We start from the raw sequence: 16978 nt of genomic DNA on the forward strand, positions 1-16978 counted from the left end.
TACCAATATAGCTGTGTTTGTTAAAAAATCTGTGGGGTGGGGGGGAGTGGGGTGGGGGGGGGTGGAGAAAGGCTTTAGGCAAGTAGCTTTGCTCTATTGCAAAGTGTAAGCTTCTCTCCTAAAGTAAACAGGGTTTCTTTGATTAACCTTGAATAATGTGAGAGGTGGCAGAGGAGGAGGGGAAAGGATTTGGGGAGGGACCTTGGGAAGAGGAGCTGGAACTTACTGGACCATTCTACAGACACAGATAAACTGGTGAAGAAGAGAAGGCGCTGGTGTGGCCAGGACAACCAAGAGAGATTATTACAAGTCCCTACATGGCCGAATCCAATGGAACATAATCATATATATAAGGGACTATAAAGAAATCAACCAGGGATTCAACTGACCAGCATTAGATAATTCAAACCAGTAATGGACCAGCAGCAGAAGGACAGAAGCCAGTAAACAATCAGTGGCAAAACCCAAGGAGACAGGTACTGGGAAATCACAAGAGGGAATAATTAACAAAGGACCAATTACAAGGTATTAAGATCTAGCAAGTGATTAGCAGTAACCTACACCACCAGTGACACAGAAATCAGCAAGAGACCCAAGTCATAAGCAGGGAATAGGAAACAAATCAGAGAAACTTACTTTTTCTTGAACCAGTCCTCATGCCCCCCATGTTATTACTTTTCCCAATAATACTCCTTATTCTCCCACATGGAGCTCAGTTGGATTCCCCCCAGGGAGCCTGGCGCCGCCGCTTCCGCTGGAAGAGTAATGGGCGAGTGTTTAGTTTGCAAAGTTCTGGTTTTGACCACAGAGCTGGCACTTTCTACATCTCAGAGGTTCTCAAACACGCAGCACCAGCCAGGTATTTAAAGTCAAGAGAAGGACAAGTTCACAGTGATGTTACAGCGGGAAACACTGAGCAACAACCTATTGTCACTCAGGTTTTCCCCACCCCTAGTGAGAGAAATCCTGTCACTACAAGGAGTTATGTCACATATGGAATTCCTAAACATATGAACGAAGTCATGGAGAGCATCCAACAGAATAGCATTAATCTAAAAGATCAGCTACAAAGCAATGAAATCACAGACAGAAGTACTACCACAAGGAATGTTGTCACCCCAAGGACTGTGACCCAACAAAATGATTTCACTGAGAAAACTAAAATACAGAGTACTGACTTTACAGAGAGGAATCATGTTACTAAAATCATTTCTATGCAGACAAGTGATGTCCCTCAAAAGATTACATCACCTACAGGTCATGTAACAAAAATAATGTCTACTCAGAAGAGTGATGTAACTCAACGAAATCCAACACACACAATAGCTGTTACCCAAAGTATTCCTACACAGTGGAATAATGATATTCAGATGAAAGATGCCACCCAAAGAGTTTTGATATTGAGTGATGATGTTACTCAGAGCAGCGATGTTACCCTAAGGACTCCAGGAAGGCGTAATGTCACCCAAAGAGTTCCATCAATGATGAGTGATGTCACCCAAATAACTTATGCACAGAGAAGTGATTTGGCAAATGAAGCCACCCAGAAGATTGATCTCTCCCAAAAAATTCCTACTCTGATAAATGGTGCCACCCAGAGAACTGATGTTACACAAAGAATTCCTACTCTGATAAGTGGTGCAACCCAGAGAACTTATGTTACCCAAAGAATTCCAACTCTGATAAATGGTGCCACTCAGAGAACTGATGCCTTCCAAAGAATTCCTACACTGACAAGTGGTGTCATCCAGAGAATTGATGTCACCCAAAGAATTCCTACATTAACGAGTGGTGCCACCCAAAGAATTGATGTCACCCAAAGAATACCTGAACTGACAAGTGGTGCCACCAAGAGAAATGATGTCACCCAAAGAATTCCTACACTAATGAGTGGTGCTACCCAAAGAATTCCTGAACTGATGAGTGCTGCCACCCAAAGAACTGATGTCACCCAAAGAATTCCTGCACGGGTGAGTGATGTCACCCAGAGGATCGCTGTCAACCAAAGAATTCCTATGAGAATGAATGATGTTACCCAAACTATTGATATAACCCAAAGAATCCCCACACAAATTGATGTCACACAGAGGACTGATGTCACCCATAAAAATCCTACAAAAATACATTTTGCCACCAAAATTCCTACAACACTTAATGATGCCATCCAAAGAATTCCTATAAAAATAAATGATGACACAAAAACAAATCTGACACCTATTAATAATTCCACCAAAAAAATTCCTACCCAGATTAATAATACCACCCAAACAATTATAGCAAGGACAAGCAATATTAACCAGAGGATTATAATAAATCAGAGAGCTAATCTCCCTGTGGCTAATCTTATGCCTGCTAATCCTAATGACGTGGCAGGGGTAAGGCCCCCAAGAGTTCGTCCTGGTGGTGCCCCTCCTGCAGTACAGATGATGGCTGGGGATGACCCAAGAAACCCATATAAGAACCACAATCAAGTGCTACCAAACCTAGTTTCATTAGGTCGGAGAAGTGGTCCCAGATACTACCAGTACGGTAAGATACAAAAAAGAAGTGGGTGGCTGCTGTTGGTTTCAATTGTAGTCCCATTTTAGTTACTCCCCAAACCACTCCAAAGAGTCAGTAGTTTGAATATATATTGTAATTTGCAGCAATGCAAAACAGTGGGATGGAGCAGACAAGGGGGATTCATACCAAGCTACATAGAATAGTGTACATTAGGTAACATATTTCCCTTTGATCACCAGAGAAGATTGCAGTGCATTGCTATACAATATGTTGCGGACGATGTTTGTGGTTTAAATTTAGCCATAATTTCACAATAATATAACTTAAAAGGACTATTTATACGGGTAAAGCACTGACACTCTTCCAAAAATCATCTATTATGGACCTAGGGTGCACTTCAATACATAATACAAGTCCAATTAAAAAGGCACTCCACAAGATTTAAATGCAGCACCAAAACTGGAGAGTGCCTTCTTAATTGGACTACATAGATATATATACATACACACAAACAAAAAGGTATTGGCGCACATCCATTTTCAAAAGCACAACATATTTTTTGAACTGCTGCAAAAAATGCTTGCAAACAACATAGAGGGACATCTATTTTTAAATAAAATTGGGATCTTAGTCACACAATATGGCCATATTTTGCTTAGCCAGTAACCATTTACAAGGTGCCCCAATATAGACTGGTCCTAACACTACAGTCCTATGCCTCAGAGGGCTGAATGATTCCTGCTTTTACTCTTCATAATAGAATGAGACTCCCTGGCTTAATATTCACAACTCTATTACACTGTCATGAGCACACCTGAGCTTGGGTGGGGTGCTTTAACCAGTGGGAGATGGTCTCCCTGATTATGTTTTAATATGAATACAACATTTGGTTTAGCACACCTTACAAAAAGTTTATGTACACATCTTTGGGAGTGCTGCCAATATGACCCAGTAATTACACAAAAAGGTATTATATTGGCAGCACTCCCAAAGATGTGTATATAAATTTTTTGTAAGGTGTGCTAAAACAAATGTATTGGTGATAATACTTCATTATGGATACAGTTACAGTGAGTCACTACTACTAGAACAATTTCCTTATTGAGTTAGGAATAATATGCTTGTAATACAGTAGCACACTTTCTTAAGATCATACACATAACAATATCAGTGTTCTCTCCAGGACAGGAACTTTTTAGCGGGTGCATCACCCGCTGACTTTACTGACCACCCAGCTACAATTTTAGCCAATATTAAAGGGATACTAAAGCCAAATTCTTTCTTTCATTATTTATATAGCGTATTCAATTTTAAGAATATTTCTAAGTTACTACTATTATCATTTTTTCTTCGTTCTCTTGCTATCTTTATTTAAAAAACAAGCAGGAATTTAAAGCTTAGGAGCCGGCCCATTTTTGGTTCAGCGCCCTTTAGCCGAGCTCCTAAGCTTTACATTCCTGCTTTTCAAATAAAGATAGCAAGAGAACGAAGAAAAAGTAATAATAGGAGCAAATTACAAATTTGCTTAAAATTGCATGCTCTATCTGAATTATCAAAGAAAACATTTGAGTTTAGTATCCCTTTAAGCAAAAATTAACTAATATTATAAAGGTTACATTTTTATTGCACAGATTATCCTTAAATACATCTATGTTAAATTAAAATGATATAATATTAAAAAATATTACACTGCCCCCACCCGGCTACTTTATAATGCCACTCGGCTACTTCATAATGCCACTCGGCTGGTAAAGTTTTCTGTGGAGAACACTGAATATGATTTCAATGTAATACTAGAATATTATGAGGATGTTGGTATGTTTTATATTATGATAGATATAGTATATTACTCTTATTATTTTTTGTATCTCAATTTGTTTCTAATATTGCAGGGCTTCCTGATCTGATTCCTGACCCCCTCTTTATTCAGACCTCAACCTATATCCAGAGATCCCCCATGTATGCTCTGCGCTGTGCAGCAGAAGAAAACTGCTTGGCCAGGTGACAAACACACATCCTCATCATGTATCCACAACACTCTTATTTTATAGAAATAAAGGTTTCTACAGTTTGGTATTTTATTTTCTGCTAGAACAAGTTTACTATGAAAGTGCGTAAAACCATTTTAATGAGACATAAATATGCATTATGAGAATGTTATAATTGAATTAGAGCATTTTCTTTTTTTGCACTCTGGCTTCCCTTTACCAAAGTCGTTAAATACATAGACAAACTCAGATCTGGAACAGCAATGTACTACACCTCATTAGTTAGACACAGATGGTGGTTGGCAGCTACATACATATTTTAGCTCTTATTGGATCAACAGTTCAGCTCCAGAGCTCCACAGTTTACTATTTCTATGTGTTTAAGGGTACAGTCTACTCTAGAATATATATTGTATAAAAAGATAGATAATCCCTTTATTACAAATTCCCCAGTTTTGCATAACCAACACAGTTATATTAATATACTTTTTACCTCTGTGATTACCTTGTATCTAAGTCTCTGCAGACTGTCCTCTTTTTTCAGTTGTTTTGACAGACTTGAATTTTAGCAAAATCAGTACTGACTCATAAATAACTCCACAGGAGTGAGCACAATGTTATCTATATGGCACACATGAACTAACGCCCTCTAGTTGTGAAAAATGTAAAGATGCATTGAAATAAGAGGCGGCCTTTAAGGGCTTAGAAATTAGGGTTTAGCTTTCAACAAAGTATACCAAGAGAACAAAACAAATTTGATGATAAAAGTAAATTGGAAAGTTGCATTGTATGCCCTATCTGAATCATTCAAGTTTAATTTTGACTAGACTGTCTTTAAACTTTTTTGCAGGGGCCAACTGTATAGGTACAGGCAAAAAATAGTGCAATCATTTATTAGAGCATTTTCTTATTGCTGCCTTATGTCCCTTTGCACATAATAAAATGATTATTTTGTTAAAAAAAAAAAGAATAAGTTAAAGATATATTCATAAAGGGTTTTAAGTATGTTACAAATATTCTTTAGATGTACAAGTATGTACATGCCTAAAATAAGAAATGCAGTGCACAGACTGTAAAGTATGACTGCACATAAATCCTTAGTCACCTCAAAAATATATATAATCATGTAATTATTATTATTATATATTATTATTAATTTGCTTTCTTGTCATTTGTTATTATCCACATATACACACACATATGAGTAGTGTTTATATATATATATATATATATATATATATATATATAAATATATATATAGCACATATATCTATCTATCAATATATATATATATACATACAAACACAAACATTATTATACACACAGGTCTGTTACACTATGATAAACGCTTGGCTAGCTAAACATATACGCACAGATTTTTGCCCATATACACAAACAAGTCATTGTTACAATATACACACAGCTGTAAGTGTACACATAGGTTTGCTAGTATGCCGCACAGTTGTCACAATACACACACACAGATACCTGTCACTATATGAGCAAACTATTATTTGCCACTGGCAAATACACAAACTTTTACTAATATACATGAAGCTGTTCACCTCTTCTTTATGTCCATCTCTAACCCTGTTTTCTCGTCTTATGTTCTTTCCCCTTACTACTCTTCCTCAGCATTTAGCTCACTCTGACTTTAACCCTAAACTTTCCTCCAGGTCTGCGTACACCCCCTCCATCTCTGATATCAGTACCCGAGTGCTGCTCCGCTTCCCACAGAGGGTTAAAAACATAGGTACAGCGGATTTCCTCCCGGTAAAACCAAGGCACACCTGGGAGTGGCACAGCTGTCATCAGTAAGTAGCATTGTCAGATTGTGAGCTACAGTTCCTTACACAATATCTTCCTCTCATTTTCTCTGTCTCCCATATACCCCAGGCACTATCACAGTATGGACTCCTTCAGTCACTATGATCTACTAGATTCTATGTCCCATCGGAAAGTGGCAGAAGGTCACAAGGCCAGCTTCTGTCTGGAGGACACAATGTGTGACCTGGGAATAAGGAGGCGTTACGCTTGCACTGCACATACCCAGGTAATATTGCAATACTTAAAGGAACATGAAACCCAAAATAATTATTTCATGATTCAGATAGAGAATGCAATTGTAAACAACATTCCAATTTACTCCTATTATTTAATTTGCTTCATTCTTCAGATATCCTTTATTGAAGAAATAGTGGTGCACATGGGTGAGCCAATCACACGAGGCATCTATGTGCAGCCACCAATCAGCAGCTACTGAGCCTATTTAAATATTCTTTTCAACAAAGGATATCAAGAGAATGAAGCAAAAGTTGTTTAAAATTGCATGCTCTTTCTAAATCATGGAAGAAAAAATGTTTCATGTCCCTTTAAACATTCATATGTGTATTTATTTATTTTTTAAGGTTTTTTTTATGCTTATGAGGTGTGTCACTGTCCACAAAGCAGTTACACTGTGCTAAACATGATATTAAAAGTAGGCTTGTTTGGTACAGTTCGGCAGTTATAATAGAAGTAAACCTGTTCAGTACAGTGTGAATGTACTTACAGTTGTACTTATAGTTTTGCGTGATTGTAGTGGCAGTGTAAATGCAATGTTAAAAAGAGTCTTCTTTTAAAAACACAATTTACATAGTGCAATGTTTTAAAAACGCACAATTGTAAAACGAAAAACTTGTGGCCTCTTTCCTCTGCAGGATATTAATATCCCGCACACATTTACTTTAATAATGAACTTTGTCACAATACATAATATACTATTTTACAATATATATACAGTATATACACACACAAATATGCACAATATACCCGCAATCTCACAGCTCATATAGGTTTATTATTCATGTACACGTTTCACTATTGTATTGTAACTAAAGGGTTTCCACCCTGTCTGAAGGGATCATTTACATTAAACCCTCGCTTTACATGGCAATACTGCTTTGAACATTCCGTCACTGGCAAAGAACCCTCTCACATCCTGCAGTAAAATGCACTAACTACCTCCTAATAGTGATTAGATCCCTTTAGAACATTTGACCTTTCCATTGCAATGCGGATACCTTAACAACATAGCTCTATTATGACAATACTTGAACATCGGGCCCTAAGTAGGTAATGTGTATGTATATAACAACCAATTTCATTGCAGATAATATCTCCATGATTATTTGTGTTAGTCAAAATTAATTTAAGAGACACATCTTGTCTACTCTGTCTTAATAAAACTGTAGTTTTTATGATAAATAACTCTAGACATTTATATATATATATATATATATGTGGCAACACATGATGTTATATATGTTATTTACATACATTTATTTTCATATGTTAGGGTCTAAGCCCAGGATGTTATGACACATATCATGCCAACATTGACTGTCAGTGGATTGATGTTACAGATGTTCCTCCTGGGAAGTACATTCTTAAGGTGAGTATGAGGGGAAAATATTATCAGCTATCCACACCAAGCTCTATTCATAATTTGTATATGAATTAAAATGATAAGAACAATAGCATGCTGGGGCAGATTTTTGTATTCAAAAAAGATAAAACAGCCTTTTTTTTCACACTTAATTTTAGCATACTTTTACATAGTAACATAGTAGATGAGGTTGAAAAAAGACAGAAGTCCATCGAGTTCAATCTATACAAATCTAATATACTTACAAAAAAGCTCCAGTTGATCTTAAATTAATCCCACTAAAAGGTGACCCTTTTAATACAAGCAATCATATCCATGAATTTTGTTTCTAGCCAGAAATGTATCTAAACAATTTTTAAATGTATCTAACGTATTGGCATTCACTACCTCCTTTGGTAATGAGTTCCCCAATTTTTTGCTCTTACAGTAAAAAAACTTTTCCGTTGCAAGTGATTAAATCTCCTTTCCCCCAACCTTAAATTGTGAACTCTTGTCACAAACAATTTTCTTGGAATAAACAGAACTTCTGCCATCTCGGTATATGGGCCTTGAATATATTTATATAAAGTAATCATGTCACCTCTCAAGCACCTTTTTTCTAGAGAAAACAGACCCAGTTTGGCTAGCCTCTCCTCATAGCTTAAATTCTCCATTCTCCTTTATAAGCTTTGTGGCCCTTATCTGAACTTTTTCTAGTTCTGCAATATTTTTTTTTGCGATCAGTCCCCAGAACTGCACTCCATACTCAAGGTGAGGTCTTACCAAGGCTTTATATAGTGACAGAATTATGCTTTCCTCCCTTGAATCAATGCCTCTTTTAATACATGCTAGTATATTATTTGCCTTTGAAGCCGCTGCCCTGCATTGTGCACCTATCGTTAGCTTGTTATCTATTACTACTCCCAAATCCCTTTCCTCCTCTGTTTGGCTAAGTCTTGTCCCATTTAAATAATACATTGCCTGTTTATTTTTACTTCCAAAATGTAGAACCTTGTATTTTCCCGTATTAAATCTAATTTTTCATCTACCTGCCCATACTTCTAATTTTTGCAGATCCCTTTGCAATAAAAGTTCATCCTGCTCTCAGCTAATGACTTTACTTAATTTAGTATCATCTGCAAAAATAGAGCTGTCGCTATTTAATCCTTGCTCCAAGTCATTAATAAAAATATTAAAAAGAACAGGCCCAGTACTGATCCCTGGGGGACTTCTCTGATTACCTTTGTCCAATCTGAGTATGATCCATTCACTTCTACTCATTGCTCCCTATCTTTTATCCAGTTATTTATCCATGAGCTAACATTTTCAGCTATTCCCAGTCCCTTAATTTCATGCATTAATCTCTCATGTGGCACTGCCTCAAACGCCTTTGCGAAATCTAAGTATATCACATCAACTGATTCCCCTTTATCTATATTTTTACTTACTTCCTCTTAGAATCCAATTAGATTAGTTTGACATGATCTATTTCTCATAAAACCATGCTAATTTGAACTCATAATCTTGTTTACACGAATATGATCATCAATACAATCCCTTATAATCCCTTCAAATATCTTACCCACTATTGATGTCAGACTAAATGGTCTATAGCTTTCTTTTATTATTTTATAATACTTATAATACAAGTCAATGATGAGTTCTATGATTATATAGAAAGACAAAGTCATAGGCCAAGTAACTTTATGGGCTAAATTCACTAAATTACAAAATGTAGGGAAGATTACCTACAAAGCTACTTAGCAGAAAAGGAAATTTATTAACACTAGGGCTAGATTTATCATTATGCAAAATTCTTGATCGGTTGCAGGCTCGCTCATTTGAGCCACAACTGATATTTATGAACCAGGGGTTTAAACCAAATTTGACCGGGATTATTGACAAGCCCTAATGGTAACACAAGGGTAGGAGCAGTTGTAAATATGGGCAACAAATGTGCCCCACAATTTGCCATGAAATGTGGCAGGCTCACAACATGTGATCTCTGTCTGTCCGCAAATTAATAAATCTAGCTTTGAGAGTTCAGCATTTTACTTAAAGGGACACTGTAAGTAAATATTTTCTATGCCTGTTACTAACTAACTACCCCAAATACGCTTTTTATCAATAGCATTTCATTAACATATCTCTACCGTATATCAGAAATCTTGTCTGCAAATTTAATTGTTTTCCAAACCCACTCTGTGGGTATCCTTTGCTCTGTACCAATCCGTTTACAATACCTAGGTTTCAAAATGGCGCTTTAAACACAAAGTTATTGGTTTAAGTATTTTGAACATGCAGTGCTGAAAATAGTGGGCAGGATAACGTGACATCATCGGCGAATAAAATATATAACTTTTAGAACGTTATGAAACTTCGTTTTGGAGAAAATATAGGTCAGTAGGTTTTAATTAATGTTTATTAACTTTAATATGTTAGTTTTTTAGCTTAAAAATTATAACAGAAAGTAATCCTTTAAGGACATTCCTTTCATTTCTTATGTTAAAGAGAGACAAATGCAGTACAAAAATAACTCTAAAGAGGTTAGACTTTGTGTTTTATTCCATTTAAGTTTTGTATTTTGTGTGTAGCAGTGTGTTAAAAATGCATACAACAAGTGTAAAAAAATGTTCTATTGTATAAGAGAATTTTTAATTTCATTATTGTGCAGTAATGCACTACTGGGACGTAGCTGAGCACATTTCTTGAAGCAATGGCAAGAGGCATATTTGTGTAGCCACCTATAACCAGCTAGCTCATTGCTACGCCTGAGCCTACCTAGGTATGCTTTCCAATAAATGGTTCCAAAAGAATGAAGTACATTAAATAATTAAAGTAAATTAAAATGTATCCTAGATTTGCATGCTCTATCAGCTTGTAATGAGAGGTCACGTTTGTAGCTCCAGTGAAGTTTGTAATGCAAAGTTTGTAATGCAAAACAAAATGCTTGGCATTGTGTAGAAAGCTGTAAAAAGTTAAAATAAAAATATATTTAACTTCCTCCGAGCTGAGACATCTCACATCCCTGTACTAAAACTGCTTTCTTTAGTCGTATGAACTCATTGCATTTACTAATTCATTTCAGTGCTTTTTCTCCAAGGTACCCACACAAATCATATCTTGTTTTTTTCAGCAGTTTTAAAAAAAACTTTTAAAAAAATTACTTTTGTTTCCAGAAATATCAAAACATGGGAAAAAGCCACCATATGAGAATAATAATTAAAAAAAAAGAGTAAGATTTTTGTGTCATTTTCTATATTGTTCATGGTAAATAACAGGATAGGAGTTATTATTTCTTAAAAAAAATCAACTTCTCAAGTTATGATTTCACATTTGGCATAAGTCCACCTTTCCAAAAAAATTAAATATAGGATTCTATAACTATTATTTTCTTCACTATAGCCTGTGAGAACCCAGCAATATCTGTAACGTCTGGAATCTCTGCTTTTGCTGCTTCTCTTTTTGGGTAAATGCCCTGAATCCACTCAGCTCCAGCCACAGTCTGTACAGTCCGTGTACATGGCTCGCCCCTGTCCAGCCCCTCCTATATAAGCTCCACCAAGAAAAGGAGGTCGGCCAGCCTGACCTCTATTCACTTAAAGGGACATTAAACACTAAAGAAATCATTGCTTGAATTAGCCTGATTAGCCCGATACTAGTTTGTACATGTATTTAAAAAAAAATATATTATTTGTTTAAATATCAAAAAACTAAGGGTAAAGTTAAAGGGACACTTAAGTCAAAATTAAACAGATAGATTCAGAAAGAGCAGCAATTTTAAACAACTTTCCAATTTACTTCCATTAACAGACTGTGCACAATCTTTTTATATTTACACTTTTTTTACTCACCGGCTCCTACTGAGCATGTGCAAGAATATACGTATATGCATTTGTGATTGGCTGATGGCTGTCACATGATACAGGGGGAGTGGAAATAGACAAAACTTTGCAATTTATGTTAAACAAAATCTACTACTCGTTTTAAGTTCAGACTAAGTGCTATTGCATTGTCTTCTTATCATGCATTTGTTGATTATTCAAATCTACTGTATTGACTGGTGCTTTAATGTCCAAAAAGCAGTGGGTGCCACCATATTGTAACTTAGGTTACCTTTTCTGCTGAGGCCAATTAGGAATGCTTATAAATGGCTTACTAGGGTGTGCAACCAATCACAGTGTGGAATATATATAGCTGTATCTGCACTTCCATGTTTTACATGAATTGGAAAGCCCACAATAGTCAGAATTAAATTACAGGAAAGGAGAAAAAAATTATAATAATTATAATTATCATTAATTTGTATAGCGCCGCCAAATTCCATAGCGCTGGGTACAATGATAGGGGTAAACAGATTTGTGATAAAATACAAAACATAACAAAACTAAACAAATCTAGTACAGGAGGAAGAGGGCCCTGCTCCGGAGAGCTCACAGTCTACAGGTTTATGGTGCAGAGACATAAGGTTGGGGTAGCTTGTCACATCGGTTGTAGTTGCAGCAGTCAGACAGTTCATGTATTAGTTTGGTTCGGATGAGGGATAAAGGAGATATGGTACGCCTCTCTGAATAGGTGGGTTTTCAAGGAGCGTCTGAAACTATACAAGGTTGGAGACATCTTATGGAGTGGGGTAGAGAGTTCCAGAGGACAGGAACAGCACGTGCGAAGTCTTGGAGGCGGGAGTGGGACGTAGAGATAACAGGAGTGACGTTGGTCAGAGGTTGATCGAAGAGGACGGGATGGGGAATATTTTATGATGAGAGAGGAAATATCTTTGGGAGTTAGACTGTTAAGTGCTTTGTAAGTTAGGGTTAATACTTTAAATTGTATTCTGGAGTGTATGGGGAGCCAGTGTAGAGACTGGCAGAGCGGAGCAGCTGATGTAGATCAGCGATTTAGGTGGATGAGTCTAGCAGAAGCATTCATAATAGATTAGAGGGAGGAGAGATGGTGTTTTGGAAGGCCATTTAGAAGTAGATTGCAATAATCAATGCGTGACAAAATGAGGGAATGAATAAGTATTTTTGTAGTTTTTTTGAGTAAGGAAGGGAGGAATTCTGGAAATGTTGCGTAGGTGTGAACGGCAGGATTTGGTAAGTGCTTGTATATGTGGGTTGAATGTGAGCTCTGAGTCTAGTGTGACCCCAAGACAGAGGACCTGGGCTGAGGTGTTCAGAATAGAGTCTCCAACCGTCAGAGAAATGTCAGGTGTTGGATGTCTCGAAGAGGGGGGAATAAGAAGCAGCTCAGTTTTGGACAGATTTTGTTGGAGGTAGTGTGAAGATATCCAAGAGTAAATTGCAGAGATATCAGAAGAGGAAAAATAGATTTGGGTATCATCAGCATATAGGTGGTACTGGAATCCAAAGGAGGCTATAAGTTTTCCAAGGGAGGATGTATAGAGAGAGAAAAGCAAGGGGCCCAAGACAGAGCCTTGCGGTACTCCAACTGAGAGAGGCATAGGATCGCAAGATATGTTATTAAAGGAAACTGAAAATGAGCGGTTTGAGAGATATGAGGCAAACCAGGAGAGGGCTGTGTCTCGGATTCCAAATGAATGTAGTATTTTTAGGAGGAGAGGATGGTTCACTGTCAAAAGCAGCGGATAGGTCAAGAAGAATTAGTAAGGAGTAGTGGCCTTTTGCTTTAGCTGATAACAGGTCATTTGTTACTTTAGCAAGAGCAGTTTCTGTTGAGTGTTTAGGGCGGAAACCAGATTGTAGTAATGTAAGTATATTGCAAAGTTGTGTTACTACATGCAATTAAACAACTTATATTAATATCTTGAGGTGTTTAATGTCCCTTTAAACCTCTTGAAATGTTGGAGGTATGCGCAGCCTGTGAGCCAATCAGGAAAAGTATACAGAGCTGCCATTCACCACCTGTGTACGTCTCTCAACTAGCATTATACTCTGGTGCATAAATTGTTTTTGATCCCTTTGTTGGGGTGGGTTAAACACAGATTTGAACAAGCATTCATGGAATAAAAAATGTTAGCTTCTTTGAGAGCAGGTACATGTTTGTTTATTTGAATACAAAAATATTTGCTGCTTTGCCCAAGGGTTATTGAATTGATGCATTGATTTTTATGTATGACATCCATTATCCATAATAGTGTCTTTAATTGCTAATTTTGAAAATAATGCATTTATATTTTGCCCATTACTAAATTACAAACTCACCCTTTTTGGTCTGTGCTACTTTGCCTTCCTAATGCAGATTTCTATTTTCTTTTGATAAAATGTCATGTGGCTAGTCAGAGGCTGCATTGGTCATATGAGTTTATGCTGTTATGCAATATACCTACTCTCAGCCAAAGGGAGACTGCAGAGCAGGGCATCACCGTACTATGAACAGACACAGGAGTGCACTTGTAACAACACTGTTCTGCTAGGCAGATACCACTTATAAAATAAAATGCCTCAAATGTATTTAATATCTTTATGACAATATATTCAGCACATGACAGCTGCTTCCTGCACAGTTGGGTTTGGGGGTGGGGGTTTATATACTGTTAGGGGGTGTTCGTTTTTCTTTTGTAGAAAAAGAGCTAATTTATTTAGGGCAATGGCCCCACAAAAGGTCCTTTTAAGGGCCCTTGGTAGTTTATTATAGATTAGGGTTTTTTATTTTGGGGTGTTTTTTTTTTTTTTTTAAACAGGGTATTAGAATAGGAATAATTTTTATTGTTTTGGATAATTTTGTTTGTTATTTTTTGTAATGATAGTTTTTTTTATTTTTTGTAACTTTAGTGTTTTTTATTTTTTGTAATGGACAAAGACATTAATGGGGCTGCGTTACGGAGCTTTTCATGCCGCGATAGCAGGTGTTAGATTTTATTCTAACACGCTCTCCCCATTGATGTCTATGGGGAAATCGTGCACGAGCACGTCAAAGCAGCGCTTGCATTTTGTGTGGTATGGAGCTCAACGTAACCATATCGCACACACAAGCCGGCTTTTTAAAAACTCGTAATGGCAGCGCTATGGAGGGTGAAATAACGCAATTTTTGTTGCGTTCGTTAAATACCCTCTATAGCACAAAACTTGTAATCTACCTGTTTGTTATTTGTCTGTCCTGTTCTTGACTCTCATTAAAAATGTTGTGCATAACTACCCAACCCCAAGAAACAACATGTTGTGATCTGAGATGTCATTGCAGAAAATGCAGCATCTGCAGAAAGAATGGGACACATGCAGCAACTGTTAGCTCTTTTGCTTTGCAGTGCTTCTCTGCATCAGGCTGTTCTCTTCAAATAGCGCTGTGCTCTGGTTGCACTATGTAAGTTCTCCTTAACACAGTGCATCTAGAACAAAGTGCTGTTTGAAGAGAACAGTCAAATATGGAGCAGCACTGCATTGATTGCTGAAAGGCACAGCCTCTCAGGGATTTTTTCCCAAGACATTTTAAAAACTTACCAATTTTTTTTCTCTGTAACTAATTTGCAATTCAATTTTCGACTGCTGCACTATATTATAAAATTATAAAAACCTCCTTTATTCTCCAGTTACTGCAATTGAACTCGAGCTTTAGTGTAACTATTATCAGAAGAAAGAGAGTGCTGAGTCCAGGAATTAATTATCCAATAGTCTATTGGATTAGAGAGAGAAAATACAGCGGTGTGCTCCCTGCTATCTGACGCGTTTCACACATGCGTACATGCGCTTCATCAGAGAGCTTTAGTGTAATTGCCTAATATAAAATTGTATTTTATTTCAAATCTCATCGCTGAAAGTGAAGAAAAGTTCTGCCTCTGGGCTACCTAATATTGCAACTGTCAAATGTATTAGTATAGGTGTGCATGAATTCAGTATGCCTGTTTGCATTGTGCATTGAAAAAAGTTGGAGCTTTAAAAGTAATTATATGTATTTTTCTTCTCCCTAGTCTGTATAGTAACCCTAACAATTTACATGTTTTCCAGGTTTCTGTGAACCCTAATTTCCAGGTAATGGAATCGGATTTTACCAATAACGCAGTGCGATGTGACCTGACCTACACTGGGAATTACGCTATAACACGGAACTGTCACTTATCCAGGTACTGATACGTTATTCTATGAGATCAACACACCACCCCCTCCCTATGCAGCAGAATATATCAACTCACCAACATCTATCTCCTTATTACACAAGCCATAGCCCATCTCCCTACATTTTAATGTTCTACAGTTTATCTTATCATCAAATGCACATTGCAGCACTAGCCCAGCGGGTGTTGCTGAACGGAAGAATTCCCATTTTAACCAGTCTTTCTTTTCCCTAGTATTTAAAACGTAATTTGCTGTACAATCATCTATCACTGTGCCATCATCATATTCTGGAGGGAGATCTATATGCACAGCAAGGTCAGCAGAACCGCAGAACCTTCTGCCTATGCACTGGGACAGGAGCCGGAACTACGTACCTTCATAGAAAGGTTATTTATTCCATGATCTTTGACATTCTGTACAACATATGTTTATTGATTATATTATATATAAATAAAAAACAATTTTCAGAATTCTCTGTTTCCTTGCTAATATAACATATAAGAATAACATGTTCCGTACAAAATCAATCTGGTATCTTAAACTGCCCGCAAACCTACCAACTCTGCAAAAATAATAATAAATAATAATAATATGCACTCATTTACATATCTGGTAATGTTACGGAAAGCACAGTCACAGAAAGAATTCTTCTATAGTGTCCTCTCCATGAGTGTGAGCACAGTTATCTATATGGCACACATGAACTAATGCCCTCTAGGTGTGAAAAACTGTCAAATGCATTAAGATAAGAGGTGGCCTTCAAGGGCTTAGAAATTAGCTTATGTGTCTACCTAGGTTTAGCTTTAAACTAAGACTACCAAGAGAATGAAGCAAATATGAAGATAAAAGTAAATTGGAGAGTTGTTTGAAATTGCATGCCTTATCTGAATTATGAAAGTTTAATTTTGACTTTACTGTCCCTTTAAAGGGACATCCTACTCCAGAATTTTTATTGTTTTAAAAGATAGATAATCCTTTTATTACCCATTCCCCAGTTTTGCATAACCAACCCAGTTATATTAATGCACATTTTACCTATGTGATTATCT

At 36.8% G+C, this 16978-nt stretch overlaps 1 protein-coding gene across 1 annotated transcript; it reads left to right on the plus strand.

The window, feature by feature from the left end:
* Positions 1-204: 204 nt before the first annotated feature.
* On the plus strand, positions 205-16399 carry LOC128648047 (uncharacterized). Its single transcript, XM_053700731.1, has 7 exons — positions 205-2529; positions 4395-4503; positions 6167-6304; positions 6387-6543; positions 7828-7923; positions 15822-15937; positions 16163-16399. Exons 1-7 carry the CDS (start codon positions 657-659, stop codon positions 16167-16169), a joined length of 2496 nt encoding a protein of 831 aa, XP_053556706.1. The 5' UTR covers positions 205-656; the 3' UTR covers positions 16170-16399.
* The last annotated feature ends 579 nt before the right edge of the window (positions 16400-16978 follow it).

This window comes from Bombina bombina, chromosome 2 (genome assembly GCF_027579735.1).
Source record: "Bombina bombina isolate aBomBom1 chromosome 2, aBomBom1.pri, whole genome shotgun sequence".
Classification (NCBI taxonomy): Eukaryota; Metazoa; Chordata; class Amphibia; order Anura; family Bombinatoridae; genus Bombina; species Bombina bombina.

What these genes read in the sequence shown, in the direction of transcription:
- LOC128648047 (XM_053700731.1), top strand. Translation starts at nt 657, where the DNA reads ATGCCCCCCATGTTATTACTTTTCCCAATAATACTCCTTATTCTCCCA. An exon ending in GAGTGGCACAGCTGTCATCA is followed by an intron (nt 6,305 to 6,386) that starts GTAAGTAGCATT and finishes CATATACCCCAG; the next exon opens with GCACTATCACAGTATGGACT. An exon ending in CTGGGAAGTACATTCTTAAG is followed by an intron (nt 7,924 to 15,821) that starts GTGAGTATGAGG and finishes CATGTTTTCCAG; the next exon opens with GTTTCTGTGAACCCTAATTT.